General features: G+C 39.7%; 1 protein-coding gene and 1 long non-coding RNA gene across 7 annotated transcripts in view; one reads left to right on the top strand and one right to left on the bottom strand.

The window, feature by feature from the left end:
• The window catches only part of UMAD1 (UBAP1-MVB12-associated (UMA) domain containing 1), a 297,864-nt gene that overhangs the window by 172,181 nt on the left and 105,475 nt on the right, over nucleotides 1-20,208 (top strand). For 5 of the 6 annotated variants that reach the window (XR_009735792.1, XR_009735791.1, XM_061413541.1 and 2 more), the window contains one exon: nucleotides 10,468-10,541. Coding sequence is in view for 4 of the 6 variants with exons in the window: in XM_061413541.1 (XP_061269525.1) it covers nucleotides 10,468-10,541 (74 nt within the window). In the remaining 2 variants the exon portion in view is untranslated. Of the gene's footprint in view, nucleotides 1-715; nucleotides 819-10,467; nucleotides 10,542-20,208 lie in introns of all 6 variants that reach the window. The other variant, XM_061413544.1, reaches the window with a different exon arrangement.
• LOC133245873 (uncharacterized) overlaps nucleotides 10,538-20,208 on the bottom strand; it is a 178,463-nt gene continuing 168,792 nt past the window's right edge. The window contains exon 3 of the long non-coding RNA XR_009735793.1: nucleotides 10,538-10,753. This is a non-coding gene — a long non-coding RNA (uncharacterized LOC133245873). The remainder of the gene's footprint in view (nucleotides 10,754-20,208) is intronic.

The raw sequence follows: 20,208 nt of genomic DNA on the forward strand, positions 1-20,208 counted from the left end.
GAGCTGAGGGGGAAAGAAAGCCCTAATATGAAGCTTGCTCTGGTTATGACTGGCCACTTTTCCCACAGTGTGCCTTGAATGAAATTTCTATTCCTTAATTGATTTGATATTCCCATAATTTTCAGTTTGGGGCTAATTTCTACAACCAGTTTTTGTGATTACATTTTGTTGGCTGAAAAATCTCCTCTTGGATGCAAACAGATCGAAGGCGGGAGGAGAAGGGGACAACAGAGCATGAGATGATTGGATGGCATCACCGACTCAATGGACATGAGTTTGAGTAAACTCCGGTAGTTGGTGATGGACTGGGAGGCCTAGCGTGCTGCAGTCATGGGGTTGCAAAGAGTCAGACACGACTGAGCGACTGAACTGAGGATGTAAATGCTCTGAGGGCAGGGATGGTATCGCTGTAGTTCACATGGTACCCAGAGTGATATGTGGCACATAATAGATTGTTGTTGTGTTCAGTCACTAAGTCATGTCCAACTCTTTGCCATGGACTGTAGCCCGCCAGACTCCTCTGTCCTCCACTCTGCTGGAGTTTGCTCAGATTCATGTCCACTGAGTCAGTGATGCTGTCTAACATAATAGATATTCAGCAAATATTTATTGAATGAATGAAACAACATGAAGCTGATTGTAGTATGTTTCATGTACTGCTTTTATTGTTTCTGCTGGAAATTTTCTTTGCACTCTTCTCTTACACTACTTACAGGGAGACCTGGATTAGATCCCTGGGTTGGGAAGATCTCCTGAGAACTATATGGCAACCCACTCCAGTAATCTTGCCTGGAAAATCCCATGAATGGATGACTCTGGTAGGCTACAGTCCATTGGATTGCAAAGAGTTGCACACGACTGAGCAGCTTTACTTCTTACACTACAACTCTTTGGTCCCTATCAGAACTCGGTTTCAAGACACTGACGGCTTACTTACCTAATACCTCTGATTGGACCAATGGATGCTGTAGGTGGAAACACACATTTGATCTCATGGTATCCCTTATTTCTATGTGGAAAACTGACTGAGCAGAACTTCTGATCCAAGCCAGTAACTCTACAAGTTTATTCTGTTGGTTGGAAAGGAGACCAGACGTTGAGCGTGAGTGACTTGGTGCCAGTGATCTCTGCCTCGGTTGCATTATTGGTGATGGATCAGTGCCATCCTTTTTCCCCAACAGCAGGCAGCACATTTGAGTCTTTGTTTCAGGATACCAGATAAACTGGTAGAGTGAGCCTGTTTTGTTTTGTTTTGTTTTCTGTTAATAGATTTCTGTTTCAAGCCCTACACATTGACAATCCTCCTTATATCAGTCCTGTTTGTTTGCAGCAGGCCCTGTAGACCTGTTGTCAGCGGCCTGCTCAGGGCTAACCTTTGTGTAGCAGGTTCTTTCAGCAGCATTTTGGGATCCAGGGTCAGGAATGATGAGCCGCCCAACATATTCTTGCAGGGTATAAATTTACTCTGATTTAGGAAAGCTATAAAAAAAAAAAAAACCCCACCTTTGAAGGCATATTTGTATAGCGTGATGCAATATTCTACAAATGTACAAGTACAAAATTACTTTGGCCTTTTGAGTGTCTAGTCTTCCAGTCTAAAAAAATGCCTGGGCTTATGTGTTTAACATGGTGTTAAATACTTAATTGATGTTTTGGGTTGCTTGAAATCTTCCAGAGAAATTTTTACCTATAGCTACATAGTAACAAGACTCAGAACTAAAGAAATTTGGAATCACAGGTCGAATTAATTAAGAGCAGGCCAGGAGAACTGATCGAGTCTGACTTCTGTTGGATTTTTGGGTATTCTTACTTCCTTGAATAGATGTCCTTAAGTGTCCGGCGTGACCCTCAGCTTGCAGTGCAGTAAGCAAAATTTTAGCTGTATGATTTTAATAGCAGTCATAAATTAAAATCTGTTATGTTGCCTAAAAGTTGTATGAAATATGTGTTAAAATTAAGATTCACACTGTGTGTGTGACTGCATGCTCCATTGCTTAGTTGTGTCTGACCCTTTGTGACCCCATGGACTGTAGCCTGCCTGGTTCCTCTGTCCATGGAATTTGCCAGACAGTCGTATTGGAGCGGGTTGCCATTTCCTTCTCTGGGGGATCTTCCTAACCCAGGGATCGTACCCCAGTCTCCTGCATTAGCAGGTGGATTCTTTACCACCCAGAGTCACACTAATATCTTATAAAATGCATTGCGTGTTCTTCTGAACCCTTAATTTTAATTTTTATCCATATTTTAACAGTCATTTATAATTCTTTTCAGGGGCTCTTTGTGTGTGCGTAGGATTATCTTTGAACTATCCCCCTCTCACATACAGTTGAATGAACAGTGTTAACTTCATTTATCAGAACGATGCCAGTGTGTTAGTTGTAAGCATCCTTAGCTAATTTGGGTGTCATAATCTTGGTATGCTCATTTAATGTGTTCTTGGTACCATTTTCATTTGCTTTTCTTTAATTCCTCGCTGGCTTGAACCTTTCCCTCCGTGTGTTTGCTGACTGCGGTCCTCTCCCCATGGCTTAGGTGTTCTTATTCTTGGCTTCTCGTGGGGTCACTGTTGTCGTCAAGAGTCCTGGCCTGACAGCAGCAGGCTCCTGGGCAAGGCACAGCTTTGGCAATTAGTCCTTCTGCTTTCTCTCTGTCCTTCCTTTCTTCATTATAGTGGAAACAGGGAGTGTGTGGACAATATTCTCAAAAGTGGAAAAGAAAACAGAACAGAACTGGAGGAGACTTAAATATAATGTGTATTAAACGGAGTTGGATAACTTGTCTTGAGGAGTAATGAGAAGCTGCGTGGTGTTACGTGAGGACTTGGCACTGTCAGCAGACTTGGATTCCACCACCAGGTCTGCCGTCCTTAAATGGATATTACAAAGGGACCTCACCACACTGCATGGGGCACTAAATGCGTTTACAGGAGAGCGGTTCTTTGACCTCTGCTGTGCTGAAGATCATGGCAACAGCTATTCACCACGTTTGTCTTTGCCCCAGCTGCTCTCCCTTCTTCCTCTCTGCCATTAGTGTTTAGCATGTTTTCTCATTTAATCTGTGTGTGTGCACATGCAGTCACTCAGTTGTGTCTGACTCTTTGCAGCCCCATGGACTGTAGCCTGCCAGGCTCTCTTGTCTATGAAATTCTCCAAGCAATAATACTGGAGTGGGTTACCATGCCCTCCTCCAGGAGACCTTCCCCACTCAGGGATCGAAACCTTGCATCTCCTGAATTGGTGGACAGATTCTTTACCACTGCTGCTGCTAAGTCACTTCAGTTGTGTCCGACCCTGTGCGACCCCATATATGGCAGCCCACCAGGCTCCCCCGTCCCTGGGATTCTCCAGGCAAGAACACTGGAGTGGGTTGCCATTTCCTTCTCCAATGCATGCAAGTGAAAAGTGAAAGGGAAGTCGCTCAGTCGTGTCTGACTCTTGGCGACCCCATGGACTGCAGCCCACCAGGCTCCTCTGTCCATGGGACTTTCCAGGCAAGAGTACTGGAGTGGGGTGCCATCGCCTTCTCCACTAATGCCACCATAATAGCCTTATTATGTGTCATGATTCCCATTTTTCAGATGAAGAAATTGAGGCTCTGAGAAATTCAGTAATGTGCCCAAGGTCGTGGATTTGGCAAAGGCATTGGGTTGAGTTCTGTCAGTTTCAAAGCCATTCGGTTGCCACCGTGCCAGGCCTCCTTGGGTAATGAGTGTGTGACTGAGGAATGAAAAGGAGTTAATGGAGAGGCCATTCCACTGTTCTTTCCACTACTTCACTCTGTGAATGACTAATAAGCAAATACTCCCACAGGGTATTTGCATTTTAAAGGAGGAGCTCATTAACCCTAATGAATCTCTAATTGGTAGAATTGTGAGGGGGATGTTTCTGAGCACTGGGACTTTCTCCTGTGTCTTCAAGGTGTCTGGCTATCCTTTTCTCCTCGGTAGACGATCAGCTATTCTGGAATCAGAATCATGCAGTAGAATGCAGTCACAATCTGCTAGTCTGCCCCAAATGCAACTGAATGAATTAACAGGGAGTTGTAAAAAGAATCATCTAAAGGAAAAGAAGTGTGAGTTAACATTGTATAAAATGAATGCTCAGGAACTAAATAATAAATTTGACAATGTGGAGGATTTTAAAAGTCAGTAAATTATATTTCATATTCATTTTCACTTCAGAAATGTTATAGTAGCATTTTCTGTAGTGTGACACTCTGCAAGATTTTAATAGAGTGAATAAAGCGGTTTTCTAGTCAAAAACATGGTGAAAATTTCTTTTTAGTTTCTTTACTGAATTTTTCAGAGCCTTTACTATGTCAGAGTACGTTGAAAATCAACCAGAAGGGAATGCATTCGGTAGGTTTTTCCTCATACTTTTGATCAGAGAGCTATTTTTTCCATGGGAACCCCTTGAAACTAGTGTTTTGAAGACTGCATTCTCAGATATGAAGCTCTAGATAATTCCTCTCTAATAAAAGGAAAGAAAGAAAACACGTTTCTGTGTTCACAGTTGTTCATCTGTAGGCAGGCTCCAGTGCTTTCCACACCAGGCCATCCCCTGTCCTGTTGGATTCTAGGGTGTTCCAGTAATAACACCCTCCTTACCCAGATAAGATCTGGACAGTTTAGTTAAAAAAATAAAGACAGATGAAGAACAGATTCTCATTTTTATTGCCTATCGAGCTGGTGTTGAAGAACGTGGCTTCTGTCAAGAAGCAAATGGGTTTCCTGTTCTGAACCCCATTAGGTTGACCTCCACCCTGTTAAGAGTGTGCTGGGCTGGGGCAGCCCTGCTCCAGTGGGAGGGCCCCTGGGCAGGGTCAGAGCAGAGGGGAGTGAGCAGCAGCAGGAGAGCCGGGAGGGGAGTAGAACAAGAAGAACCCCGTTAGCTTTGCCCTCCCACATCACCAGCCCAGTGACAAGAATGGAGGGAGAGACTGGGGGGAGGTTAGTAACTAGGGTTTCCTCCACATTGAAGGAGGCCTAAAGAGTGAGAGTACTCCCGACTCACCCACCACCCCCTCCCCAAAAGAGATCTCCTCTGGGGGACCCAGAGAGGCATTCAGGTTTCCCTGGCATCACTGGCAGCGTCTCCTCTTTCCTTTTCCCTTGTGCCTGGTGCTCATTCTTCATCACATCTCTCCTCTCCCTCCACCCAGGTCACCCAGTAGAATGAGATCATGAAGACATGCTCATCACCAGCCCTTTCTCATCTCCTTATATAGCATAATTCAGCTTTTTTTCCTAGAAGAGGTAGGCTCTAAAATAGAGATCTGGAAACTGCAGCCTGACTCAACCCACTTTTGTAAGTAAAATTTCATTGAAACACAGCTCCACTCAGCAGTTTATATATCTGTGGCTGTTCCCAGCTACAATGGTAGACTGGAGAAGTTTTGACAGAGAAACCTAAAATATTTCCTGTCTAGCCTCACTAGACTAAAATACACATGAAATTTCACTTCAGTCCTTTAAGTTCTGAAAGAGCTTCGTTAATATGCATGAAGCCTTTCTCCTTTAAATTGCCCAGGCTCCTCTGTCCATGGAATTATCCAGACAAGAATACTGGAATGGGTAGCCATTCTCTTCTGCAAGGGCATCTTCCTGACTCAGGGATCAAACCTGGGTCTCTTGCATTGTAGGTGGATGCTTAAACGTCTGAGCCATCAGTGAAGCCCACACAGTAAAGTCGGGGAGGAGGGAAATTGGGATAAGAATCAATTGTGGTATTATAAATAAGACTTTATGAAATGTTAATACTATGAGTTTTTTTCTTTTTTTTAATTGAAGTATAGTTGCTTTACGGTATTGTGCCTGTCTCTGCTGTACAGAAAAGTGACTCAGTTATATACATATACACATTCTGTTTCAATATTCATTTCCATTATGGTTTATCCCAGGAGATTGGATACAGTTCCCTGTGCTATACAGTAGGACCTTGGCATTTATCCATTCTCCATGTAATAGTTTGAGTCTGTTTTTGTTGTCTTTTTCCTTTTAAATAGCTGAGTTGCAAATGAAAGTTTTGAATCTATGGGTGCATGCTCACTCAGTCAGTCATGTCTGACTCTGCCATCCTAGGAACCCGCTAGGCTCCTTTCTCTGTCCATGGTATTTTCCAGGCAAGAATACTGGAGTGGGTTGCTGTTTCCTTTTCCAAGGGAACTTCCTGATCCAGGGATCAAACCTGCATCTCCTACATTGGCATATAGATTCTTTACCACTGAGCCACCTGGGAAGTCCTATTGAATCTATACAGCACATAAATTAGAACTAACTCATGTCTGAAAACTGAAGCATCATTTCACATTCATCACATGCATTTTTATTTTTATTCTTGAAGTGTTTTACATTCATATGGGTTATTACAAGTTAGAGAAACTAATTGAATTTTTACTGTGATAAAATAATTCTTCAGTGAGAGGAAAATGGTTCTGTTTCACTGTGACCTGTTCTTGTCTGTTTGCTGTTTGTATAGTTTTCATTTTGTGCCTTTGTTTGTAGAGAATAACCTTGCAGGTCGCATTTTTCCCGATAATCAGTTATTGTCTTGAGTCATCACCAAAATTCTTGTCTGTTTGCTGTTTGTATAGTTTTCATTTTGTGCCTTTGTTTGTAGAGAATAACCTTGCAGGTCGCATTTTTCCCGATAATCAGTTATTGTCTTGAGTCATCACCAAATATGGCATTTCAGGAAATCGTGATGGTACAGTTGCTTCCAGGCAGATGTGTTGTGTGGTGTCAAGAGCACTGGCTGACAGCCTTTCTGGTTATTCAGGCAGCAGGGAGGTTGGGACTTGCCTGCTGGCCCAGTGGTTAAGAATCCACCCCACAGTGCAGGGAACGTGGGTTCAGTCCCGGACTCCGGGAGCTGAGATTCCACGTACCCCAGACTAAGCCCACGCACCACAACCAGTGAGCCTACACTCTGCAACAAGAGAAGCCACTGCAAAGAGAAGCCCACGCAGCACGACTGGAGAGTAGCCCCTGCCCGCCACAGCTAGAGAAGAGCCCCACACTGCGATGAAGACCCAGAGCAGCCAAAACTGCACACATACATACATAAAAAGTTTGGTACAGATACTTGTCTTGAAATCAGAAATTGGCAAAGGAAGCATAGACTTGAATGATTTCACCCAAGTACAGTGTTTGTATGGCTAGGGGATGGCCCTATAATCATTTTAAAAGATTAAAAAAAAAACCTTAGAGTAAATGCCGTTTCATATTGGATGACACATACTTTCTTCTAAACCTCAGGCATGTGAGTTATTAAACACCTGACTCAGTGTACAGGGACTTGCATGACCTTGGCTGCGTATGCTGCTGGGGTCTCAGTGGTCTCATTCCCTTTACCCAAGCAAACTAAACAACTTGTGGATTGGTTTTGCCATCCATGAACTGGGGGTTGATTTGCTCATCCCTAACTTTCAGAGAGAAGGTGGATTTCTGAGAATAAGACTCTTCCCGATGTGCAAATAAATGGTCAGTTTAGATAGTAACTTTTAAAAAATCAGTCAAAATTAGTAATAAAAGTAAGTTGACATAATTTTTCACTTAATGACTATTAACTTTATTATCCTATAGATGTAGTTTAAGTTCCTAATGCTTTTGTTTCAACATGATTTTTAAAAAATCATTAACTTTTTTAAATCTAACAAGTTATGCCCCAATTACCAACCACTGGTAACAATATATCAGAATGGTATTTAATAAATTTGCTTTTTAAGTTTCACAAATATGTTTTAGAGGAAAAAGACTAATTATATGCTCAAATAAAGCTTTTATTACATACTAGTTAGTACTGTCATGGGCTTCCCAGGTGGCTTAGTGGTAAAAAATCTGCCTGTCAATGAAGGAGATGTGGGTTTGATCCCTGAGTCAGGAGAATTTCCTGGAGGAGGAAACGGAAACCCAGTCTGGTATTCACAAACAGAGGAGCCTGGCGGGCTATATAATTCATGGGGTTGCAGAGTTGGACCTGACTGTGTGACTAAGCACACATGCACAGTATTATCACAGTTTTATAGGCTAGAAACTATAGACAGAAGTTCACTAATTTACTCAGCTAGTATTCATGAAACACCTACCATATGCTGGGCTCTGACCAACAGTATGAATGCCATACTTAGCTGAGAAAACAGCTTGTAGGCTGGAATATGCATGACGTGCTTGGATTTTAAACATTTAGTGGTTTACTTTATCTTATGTCAATAAACTACCAACTTAATTCTTGCTTAATAGTTTTAGAATTTAACAGAATTTTATTTAATTCTTTAAAATTTTACAGGGCTCTTTCTTGATTATAGCCACTGGTAAACTTTTGTGTTCCACTGTGGAAAAATTAAACCCAGCCCAGACTTAGATACTTCGTTGCCTCCAGTGAAGACTGTGACCTTCCCCGCATTAACAAATTCCTAACCTTTAGTGTCAGCCAAGTCATCGTGTGTGGATTTTGTAATCTTCCCTCTTGTGGACATTCCTGGGCTGGCCTAACTTTATGGGAAGAACAGATTGCTAGATTAACTTCTCATTGTGCTTTTAACAAGTAGATTAATGGTTTCTTTACCTACCATGTGTTAATCACAGATGATTAGTGTTAGTCAATAAATTAACATAGACTATTAATACATTAAATTATGCAAGTACTGACCTAACTGTATTTCTGTCTGTCCTGTGTCCTTAGAGGCAGCCTAGTCACCAGCTTGGTTTAGTAATATAACCCACCCAGGCACCACCTTTAGGAATTAGGCTATTAACTGAACGCTCATTTATGAATTTGTTCATTGTTCTTTCCTGTTGTAAAAATGGTTTGACATATGGTTAATTATTACATACAAACATACATACTCTGAGGCAGATCTACAGAGACACAAATAAACACTTATAAAGAGTAAAACTTCTTAAAAGACACATTTAGAGGACAGTTACTCATGTTAGAAAGATGTCTAATGTTTGAAAGTAATTTGCTTTATCTATTTAAGTTACAGGAGAAGGCAGTGGCACCCCACTCCAGTACTCTTGCCTGGAAAATCCCATGGACGGAGGAGCCTGGTAGGCTGCAGTCCATGGGGTTGCTAGAGTCGGACACGACTGAGCGACTTCCCTTTCACTTTTCACTTTCATGCATTGGAGAAGGAAATGGCAACCCACTCCAGTGTTCTTGCCTGGAGAATCCCAGGGATGGGGGAGCCTGGTGGGCTGCCGTCTATGGTGTCGCACAGAGTTGGACACGACTGAAGTGACTTAGCAGCAGTAGCAGCATTTAAGTTATAAGGTTTCCTAGTTTATTTGAAATATAACTTTATTTACAAAATATAAATTCACTTGATTTTTCCAAAGTAAACCTGTATAAAGCAGGATACATTTCTGGTTCAAATTGTATGTCTCTGTATTTATGATTTTTGTGACCTCTATAAAATTACTATTCTTAAATATTAACTGTTTACTCCGCAGTGTGAACATACAACAGCAGAAGATACTTCATTTTGTTTTGGTACATCAAACAAAATTTTATTTAAATCTCATTTTCTGTGTTATTTGAAAAATTTTCATTCTGTATTTAATTATAATAAAGATATCCCGTGTTCTTCTATTAAAATTAGTCCTTCAGTGAAAATCCTGAGTTTTCAGTGAAAATTTTCAGTAAAAACTTATAGGTAAAAATACCCGTTTACCTATAATTTCTTTATTTTAAATTTCTTTTTAATTGGAGGAGTATCGTGTTGATGTCTGCTGTACAACACGATGAACCAGCCGTCAGTGTACGTACACCCGCTTCCTCCCAGGCCTCCCTCCACCCCGTCCCAGCCCTCTAGGTCAGCACAGAGCAGCAGGTTGGGCTGCCTGTGTTACACGTGGTGTCATATATATCTCAGTGCTCCTCTCTCAGTTCATCCCCACTCTGCTTCTCCCGCTGTGCCCACAAGCCCATTCTCTATGTCTGTGTCTCTATTCCTGCCCCGCAAATAGGTTCATCTGTACCGTTTTTCTAGATTCCATATGTATGTGTTAATATACAGTATTTGTTTTTCTCTTTCTGACTTCCTGTAACAGGCCTTTTTGTGGGTGAGTAATATTCCATTGTGTGCATATACCACAGCTTCTTTATCCGTTCATCTGTTGATGGACAGCTGGGTTGCGTCCATGTCCTGGCTGTTGTAAATAGTGCTGCAGTGAATGTTGGGGTACACGTGTCTTTTTGAGTCACGGTTTTCTCAGGGTATATGCCCAGTAGTGGCGTTGCTGGGTCATGTGATGGTTTTATTCCTAGTACTGTTTAAGGAACCTCCATACTCTTCTCCACAGTAGCTGCCCCAATTTACATTCCACCGCAGTGCAAGAGGGTTCCTTTTTCTCCACACCCTCTCCAGTGTTCATTGTTTAGTAACAGAAGATATTTCAAATAAGTAGTAGACAGTTTGGCCTCAATGGCATGATAAAGTTTTGGGTTTTTTTTGTTTGTCTAATAGGAGATACAGCGCATGAACAGAGAGTGGCAGCAAGAGGCAAAACCTCAGACGTAGAAGACAACCAGCCTTTGGAGGTAAGCGAAGCTCAGTGAGCCCTTTTGGGGTAAATCCAAACAAGTCACTGTGATAATAGAGTCCTCTGAGGATAAATAGTCACTTCATTCTGGCCATGCAGACAGGTGCCGACGTACCAGGAGAACAGGTGAGCTGCCAGAAATCAAGGCAGGTTGGGCGGCAGTGACTTCCCAAGTACTAAGCTTTTCCTAGTGCCGGAAGTGGAAACTTCCTGTTGGAAACAGAGGCATAGAACACCGAAGTTAAAACATTTGAATTATTTTTGTTGAGTGATTATTTTCTAATATGTTTGAGTAAATGGGTAATATATGAACCTATAGAGAAAGGTTTGAGAGTAACTTCTTCAGAACTGCCTTACATTAGCATTTCCACCACCACAGTGCACGCCTTGACATTGTTCAGTAAAAACGACTAGAGTTTTTATTCTTTTTCCACGTAAGAAAGTTATTTGCTTCTGAGTACTTGAGAGTGTAGTTCACTTCCTCTCATGGTCTGTGTGGAAACATGCTGACCTTATTGAATCACTGAAAGAATCATTTTTAAGACTGGGAGAATGGTAACTATTGGAGTGGAAGAGATATCCATGGATTTTGAAACGTTCTGCGTGGTGACACACCTCTACTTTTTGTAGAGAGGGTGTTGCATATAATGGGAGTGAGGTCCGGGCACCTGGCCTCTTTGATTCATCACTGTATCCACAAAGCCAGGCACAGAAAAGGAGGTCAAAAGTATTTGTCAAATGAATGAATACAATCATGAGTTATAAGTAGAGCGCAATATTCATCTTAAAGGTTTTGGGGTTTAGATTTTCCACAGTGAGTAAATATTTTATAATCAAGAGAGAAACTTAAAAGCAGTTACTTGGGAAGTAAAATTGATGTAGAAAAAGAAAAGAGCCATATTTCCAATAAAACTGGCATTTGTTTTTTTCTATTAATGCATGCAAGTGGTATTCATTAAGCAATGACTGTGTTCAGTGCAGTGTGCAAGCGGCTGAGTATATAGTGGTGGAAAAAAAAGATAAAAGGACAAAGAAAAATCTGCAGTATATGTGTTGCAGCATCTTGATCTCTTTACTCAGATATTTAGTGAATACTGAACATAAGTAACATCTTTTTTTTAATTGGGGGTTAATCGAGTTAGTTTCTGTTGTACAGTAAAGTGAATCAGTTATGTGTATACATATATCCCCTCCCTTTCAGATCTCCCTTCCACCTTAGGTAGTAGCATCTTTGATAGGAAATAAAGGTTGATGTATTTGAGCTTTAGGAAAGAACCACCAAAATGGTTTAGAAATCATCCATGATTACTTCAGTTTTACTGCTTAGGTATGTATGTGATTCAGCGGAAATGTCTGCCGAACTCAATTATTTTTAAAAGTCAATTTATTGATAGGAAGAATTCCAAGATTAATTTTGAAGGAAAGAAGCTTTTGAGAATAGATCCTCTGAGATTTGAAACTAGCTCATTGGAACTACTTCACTTACAAGTTTCTAAACAGTTCGGCCTTTACTTGAGCAAAGAAGAACTATTGATCCCTGGCCCTGCCACCCCGAGGCTTCTCTCTGCTGAAGTTTTCCCCATCCGTGTTAAATAGCATCACCCTCTGAAGAGTGGTTTAGAATCATACCCCTGGGGTACCCCTGGCTCCTTTATTTCCCTCACTCTACATGCATTTCCACCAGTTAAGTCCTGTTTCCTCCCCTTCCGCATACATCCAGACTCTAGCCACTTCTCAGTGTGGGCACTGCTAGAATCCTAAGCCACCAATTTCACCTGGACTCTCTGCCTCCATTCTTCCCCCTTAAGTCTGTTCTCTTCACAGCAGACAGAAATTGGATCAGATCACATCACTCCTTGACTTCAAGCCCACTGACCACCCACTGTGTGGACTCAGTTGCTCAGTTGTATCCAACTCTTTGCTACCCCTTGGACTGTAGCCCACAGGTGCCTCTGTCCATGGGGTTCTCCAGGCAAGAATACTGGAGTGGGCTGCCCTTTCCTACTCCAGAGGATTTTCCCAACCCAGGGATCAAACCCACATCTCTTGCATCTCTGAATTCACAGGTAGATTCTTTACCACTGGTGCCACCTGGGAAGCCCTAGGAGTTATCATAAATCTATTAATTTAGATTATTTTTGACATTCAATACATTAGCAGGATGAAGTATTATGATTTCAGTTGGGTTTTTGAAAGATATACATCTGATTAAAATGTAACTATTATAGCTAGCAAGAAAGATTCTCATTATTTTCCTTTTTAATGGCTATACAACAAATGTTGAAATATTATTTATAATGAAAACATATTTGATCAGTTTGTATAGGTTCCCTAGAGCTTAAAAATAACACTCTTAGTTACCAAAATATACGTTGTTTTTCTAAGAACCCTTTGGAGAAGGTAGATTTTAGTGCCCCCAGATGAATTTTTCAGTGAATTCAAATAAACATGTAGATTGACTACTATTTTCAAGGAATTTGGTTGGACCTGGGGCAAAGAGGATATAAAGCTGTGTAAGACTTCATGATTCTTACTTACATTCTCAATCTATTCATGAACATCAGACAGCTTCACAAGTCATTATAATAAAAGGTGGAATAAACACATTTCTTAAACTCCATAACTACAAAGATAACTGAGATTTCAGTGGAGGAAGAAACATCATTAGTGAGAATCAAGAAAGGCTGCAGTATTAGGTGAGCTTTGAACTATGAAAAAAATTTTTTTTTACAATTTATGCAATTTTATATATTAGTACAAATTCCTGTGAAATGAAATTCCTCATTAACATTTTAGACATACAGAAGCAAATCATGGATTGAAACTACTTTCCACACATGGATTTCAATGACAGATTAAAAAAAAAAAAAAAACGAATGGAACTTGGCCTATGCTATACTGTAGTTTTAATGGCAGTTACAATATTTTGTTAAGTAGTCTGTGTTATTTTCCCTTACACTTTATAGCCCAAGTATACTTCAAAAACTGTGTTGCCTCTCCAAGTACAGCTTTCCCACAGACATCATGGAAATTCTAGATGAAATATATTTGAAAAAAGGAGATCTGGTTTGGGCATCAAATAAGCTACATTTTACAAAGTTGGAGTAGGACTTATTTTAATGCACAGAAGATTCTATGAAAAGCAGCATGTTTATTTGTATTAAATAATATGTGGGATTTTTACTTCATGAAACTGAAAATAATGCAGCATTCATTCCAGGAAATCATACTTTCTCAAGTATGTTTGTCTCTTCTTTACCCCACCTCTGTAAATATTTAGGTTTCTCTTAATGATGACTTTATTTACTACTGTTTGTGCTTTGGCTTTCCCCGAATATAATCCTAAAGTGTCGTTCCCTAAAACAGGGTAACTTAAGGAGGCAGTGAACTACCTAGTTATCAAATGTGGTTTCCCCAGGTTGCGCTTTTGCCTGTGTGTTAATCCCCGTTAGTAACTCTTCACAGAATTCACATGTTTTTCGTGTGTAGCATATAAGCTCCTGTAAACCCGTATTTGAGCTGATTAAAGTCAAGTCATCAGACTGTAGTACTTGAGGAAAAAGTGATAATTTGGAACTAATTATCCAGTTGGAAGTTTATCTGCCTCCTTCTGCTCCTTCTCTTTTTTGTAGCTGCCTCTCTGGGTAAATTTTGGTGGTGAGTTGTAATGACATTACAACAACTTCCTGTTTTTTGCTGCTGTAGGAGCCAGGGTATTTACAGCTCAGGGGGATAAACCCACAGATTAATGGGGGAACTGGTTTTGAATTTTTGTCATGATTCACCTCTGCAAGGAATTAACAATATAAGTAAGTAATTAGTCATTCTTTTCTAATCTTCAGTTGTGGAAAGTGTTTCATATTGTGAAAACTAGAACGATATTACTGATTTACTACTGATTGTTTTTTGGTCTGTAGGTATATTCTGAGAGCTGTGAATATAGAAATATCAGTTTTTTAAATAGAATTGCATCAATTTTGGTGACTATTAATTTTAAACAGTTTTAGCAGATACTTTTAGATTGCATTTGTTGAACTTAAATTTATTTGTACTACAAAAATAATTTTTTACTTTGCCTTTCTTATCCTCTTTATTTTATTGAAGTACATTTGACATACAATAGTATATTAGTTTCATGTGTACGACATAGTGCTTCAACATTTGTACACATTGCAAAATGATCAGCTCAATAAGTCCAGTTACCATCTGCCACTATACACAGTTAGTCCAATATTATTGCCTGTACTCCCCATGCTATACCTTACATCCTCATGACTTACAACTGAAAGTCTGTATTTCTATAACTGCAATTTGCATTTCGTTTTGGTCTCCAAGACTGAGGAATATGTTTATTTATTTAGTTCACCAACCTAAAGATAACAAAATGCAAAACAAGCCAATAAAAAAGTCCCCACAAAACCACAGTTCCGTTCGTGTGTTTGTCTTGAGTGACAACTAATTCACATATGCATATGGAGACACATATAAAATAATAACTAACAGATGGTATAGCTGCAAAGTAGGATTTATAAAGATTATTATCAGCTGGTGGTACTGAGACACTGTGGTTATACTGACAGAAGACACAAAAATTGCTTATCATAATAAACTGTGACACTAATATCCCCCCAACTTCTGTTAACCAAAGTAGCTTACCGCATATTTAATACAGATTTTTTAATGAAGACCTAAAATAATCGTACAGCCAGTTTGTACTAGGGAATTTAATAGATAGCAGTTGTAAAAACAGTAGGATTAGTGAGAACAACAACAAAACATTTGCTAAGATCGTTAAGTGCATAATAGTAGAATCCCCGGAGAGTGAGGTAAGGATTTGGGGGACTCTGTTTGTTCATGTCATTTGAAGTACACATCTCAGTCTAGTGCAGTGGGCACAGTTTTTGTATTTTCTTACTTGCATTTTTCTGGATTGTTGAGTTACATGTGAAATTCATAGTTCAGTAATTTAGGGAACAAAAGTTGATCTTTTGAAAAAGGCATAGAATGGACATGTATTAATGAAATGTTCACTCTTTTTTTAAAGTGTTTGTATATTTTGCTTTATGTCTTTTGACAAAGCTATAGGCCTTCAGATTCTGTAGGGATGAATTTTCTTGTTCTTTTTTTTTTTTTAGATAGTCATTCAAATGAATGAAAATATCCTTGAAGTTTGTAAATTCCGTATGATGTAGACTTTGGTTACCACTCCTTAAAAAGGGGTATAAGATTATCTTATTAAAGACTGAATTCTGTGTAGAAAAAAATTAAGACTGGGTACTACAGAAAAAAGGAAACTTGAGTGATTCTCAGGAATAGCAAATATTCATCCCCTGGTTATCACGATTTTGGTTTTAAGATTTTTTAAGTATAACATTGATACATGTTAATAAGTTCATAAATTTACATTATGGGGGTTATAATGATGATTATGAAACTATTCTCACAAGATATTCCTAATCCAAATACAGGTACAATGGAAATCGCTATTGAAGGCAGTTTAAATTGTTACACCCATTTTTGAAAGCATTTTGGCAATAAGTATCAAGAACCATAAAGACATTAACATACTTTGACAGTAATTCCACTTTTAGGATTCTAAGAAAATACTCTTAAATCCACAAGAGGTTGTGTGTGCAGAAAGATGGCAGTCCACTTAATGGAATATTTTTTAGTGTTCAATAAAATATAAAGACTCTTGGTTTCATAATTTCAGTTAGAAAATTTGAGGTGCAAAATTATATTTTAAACTGTGCAGAAAAAGATTATGTAATGCATAAAAACATTAAGAGTAATTGCCTTGGGAATGTTAGATAAATCGGAGAAGGCAATGGCACTCCACTCTAGTACTCTTGCCTGGAAAATCCCATGGATGGAGAAGCCTGGTGGGCTGCAGTCCATGGGATCGCTAAGAATTGGACACGACTGAGCGACTTCACTTTCACTTTTCACTTTCCTGCATTGGAGAAGGAAATGGCAACCCACTCCAGTGTTCTTGCCTGGAGAATCCCAGGGACGGTGGAGCCTTGTGGGCTGCCGTCTATGGGGTTGCACAGAGTCGGACACGACTGAAGCGACTTAGCAGCAGCAGCAGCAGGTTTGATGGTGAGGATTTTGCCTAACAGAAGAACTTTTTTGGATGGAAGCTAAGGCTACGGAGCAGTCTACTGAGGATGATCTTTGGGAAATATGTAGGCACTTTCCTACCTTGGCTTATTTATGATCTCTTAGTTAGTTGATCACAGAGCATTACATCTGATCGCGGTTTGTCAAAACACCTGTCCTCTCACCTAGGGGTCTTTCCAGCAGGGAGAAGAGTGAGTGACTGAAAGGTTATTTTTCACCTATCATTGGTAATCACAGGGCCCAGACTTTTCTCGCTGATCTACTTGACTGTCTATTTCGTTGTATTGGTTATAAAGTCATATTCCTCCCTATTAGGGATTGTGGGTTACTGGCCTGAACACGTATTTACCTACAGACCTTGTTTTTTCCTCTGTATCTATGAATCTGAGACTCTTGGTTTGAAGATAAGAACCAAAGAACCGGAACCTGTAATTGCATTGCACAATTTCTGGAAATATAATTTTATCCAGGATGAGTGAAAGGATCTTTGTGTTTTGTTTTCCTTATATAGAACTATTTCAAATTTTTGATTTACTGAGAAATGAAGCACAGTTGGATTACTGCAGTGCTTATGTCATTTAAATGGTAAATTTAATTCTTTGATGTGTTTATCCTCCTATGCAAGATACCTTTTGGGAAAAGATTTTGTAGCGCGCATCTCTCCAATCTTTGTTTTCACTTGAATTAGTGGGCCATATAATACAGTAGAAAGTACATTTTTTACTGAATTCCTCTGCTCACCAAGTGTTTGATCTTGGACAAGTTGCTAAGCTTCTCTTCAACTTCAATTCTTAGTCAATGAAGTCGAGGGATTAGATGCAGTGTCTGAGATCTTTTCCTCCCCACAAGTCCTGGCTCTTTACCTCTTTGGAAAGTGAACTGGAATTTTGCCACCAAATGCCAACCTTTATACTGCTTCTTTGATTGGAGGGTGGAGGAAGGGGGATGGCGGGAAACCTGCTGCATAATGAAGATTTTAGGTATTGATTAATCAGGCTTTTGTGCTGACTAGGAAGGAATTACCCTTGCAGGTAAATTGTCAGACTGCTAAAACCATTTCCAAGATCCTCGTTCTTGCTTGCAGAGTGTGTTTGGGAAAATGATAAATTTGGCCACTGGTAAAGAACAATTAAAATACCTCATGATTATGTCTTTAAAACTATAAACTTTGTACTTTTATATTTGCCAGATTAGCTTGGGTTGTTGATTGCTCGAAACACTGGCAAGATGAATTAGCTTGAGGCGTGCTCCTCGGAGTTTGTGAAGATCTTTTCCATCACTTCAGACTTGTTTGTTTTTGTTACTACGTCTCAGTCCTAGTTCAGTGTTGCTGGAAAAAATTCGAACAGAGAGGTCATAATTCTGATACTTTCTGGCTTCCGTTGGGTTAACAAGCACTGAAACATTATGTTCATTCATCCTGGCCAGAAAAGGCCAAACTGTGTGAGGTGTGTGAGGTGCCCCGCTTCCATCCAAAATGCACATATGGTGTGGGCAAGCCGGCAGTGGGACTTTGACGCAGTGTCTCAGCTCATGTACGCAGTCTGTTGCTCAGCACCGGTTACTCCTTGCCAGAAACCTGCTAACCTGCTGCTTTTGTAGCTCCACTTGATGAAGCTAAGGTACGCTTAAAGTGACCACAATGCTATTTGTTCAACTTGAGCAGTCTTAGTTTGTTAAACGTTATGTAACTGTAACCGCCTGCCTCCTCTGTTGATTCTTCACAATTGATTGCAATTAGAACCAAAGAACCGGAACCTGTAATTGCATTGCACAGAGCTACATCAGATCCAATATGTGTCTTTATTGAGTATGTTTCGAAGGAGGAACTGAAATGTGGAAATGCTGGCTTTTTGCTGAGAAAACCAGATTTGCTATCTCCAGTTGAGGAATTATTTTCAAAACCAGAGAGGCTATTCTGTGTATCTGTTGGTAGTCATTTGGTTGTCATCTTTCCAGTTTTCACTTTTGTAGTTTTAAAACACCACAGAATCAGCAGGGTGGGAGGTCCATGTTGGGAGAACAACTGTTCCCTATTTCCCAGAGCCATCTTTTTTTCTAATCCCCTGTTTTTTTAATTAGTAACAAATGGTCCTTATTTTTCCTCCTTTGGCTCCGGTTACAGTCGTACCTGGTCACTCTATAGGGAGTTCAGATTAAAGCACAGCCCTATTTATGTTGTCTGCACACACAACTAGAGATTCTTTTTCAGAAGGATAAATTTCACCTGACTCTATGCAGTGGAAAACTGGCCTGCAGGTACGTACTTGGCCTAATTGGCATTTTCTGAATATTCCACTTTGTACCTTACTGAGGATTCTTGTGAATATGCTTATGAGAGTGCACCAACATGAATACATAGGGGAAAAAATCACACCTTAGTAAGCTCAGCTAAGTTTACATAGATTTTACATTTTTTCCCCAGACCTAACAGGCTCCATTTCTTACTGTATATCAGGTTTTTAAAAAAATGAACTCCTGTGTTCATCCTGTCTTGTTAAATAACTGGTATTAATTTCTACCTGTTCAAGGACTGTTTAATATCCACTTTTGGAATGTCATATTGTTAGGTACATGCCTTTCACACATTACCTTTTAAATTAGTTAAGAAATCATTATGGGTTTGAATTCCTAAATTTTCTCTAATACTAGTTATGTAATAGAAAGTGTGTGGACTAGAGCCTCCTAATGTAAAAGCAAAAGGCCATAATTTTTTTGTAGGGAAATGCAACCCAAATTTTCTGTGCCTTTTTGTGCCTTTTTGTCCTTGGAGAAGGAGAAAAGATTGGCATATAAGTACTATACCTAAGAGCCCAGTGCCAGTGGACTGAGTACAATTTACATAATAATAAAATGCCCCTGAAAACTGTCTCAGAACTTCTGAACTGAAAAGAATCAGTAAACTGTTGCATAATCCTACTTCTTAAGTTGGTTTCGGTTGGAGAATAATTTGAAGAACATGCTGTCTCTTTGTTCACGTAGATATTCTGGGATTTATTACTAGATCAAGCTGGCCCATTGGAGAGCTGTGTATTCCTATCTCATTGCTTCAGTGCAGCACAGATTGCCTTCCCTGAGCTGTTTTTCAGCTTGATTGAATAACTCTGTGAGAAACTGTTGTGTGGAATACACTGTGACATTTATCATGGAGGAATTACTGAGACATTGTCTGCTCTCTTCTATAGTTGCCCCTGTGTGAAGTCCCACTCAGGTCTTCTGATTTCTTACTGCTTTTATGCTAACAGAAAATATTTTGTTTCTCCTGAGGTGGTAATACTCTTTCTCATGGCCACTGTGAATTTGGTACCTAGTCACTTTTTTTTTCCATTGTGCTTTGGCAAGAGGTAGCTCAGACCTAAATTTGTAGCTCAGTGTTAGTAATTATTTAGAACTGTATAGAATATACATCAGCTTTCTTTATTTTCTTCTTATCTCATGCTCCTGTATTTTTCCTGGTTATGATTTTTAAATTTATTGTGAGTCTTCTATTGGCTGCTTCAAGTTCATTGTAAAGAGGAAAGAGTTAACGTATGCATTTATCT

Source organism: Bos javanicus, chromosome 4 (assembly GCF_032452875.1).
Source record: "Bos javanicus breed banteng chromosome 4, ARS-OSU_banteng_1.0, whole genome shotgun sequence".
Lineage (NCBI taxonomy): Eukaryota > Metazoa > Chordata > Mammalia > Artiodactyla > Bovidae > Bos > Bos javanicus.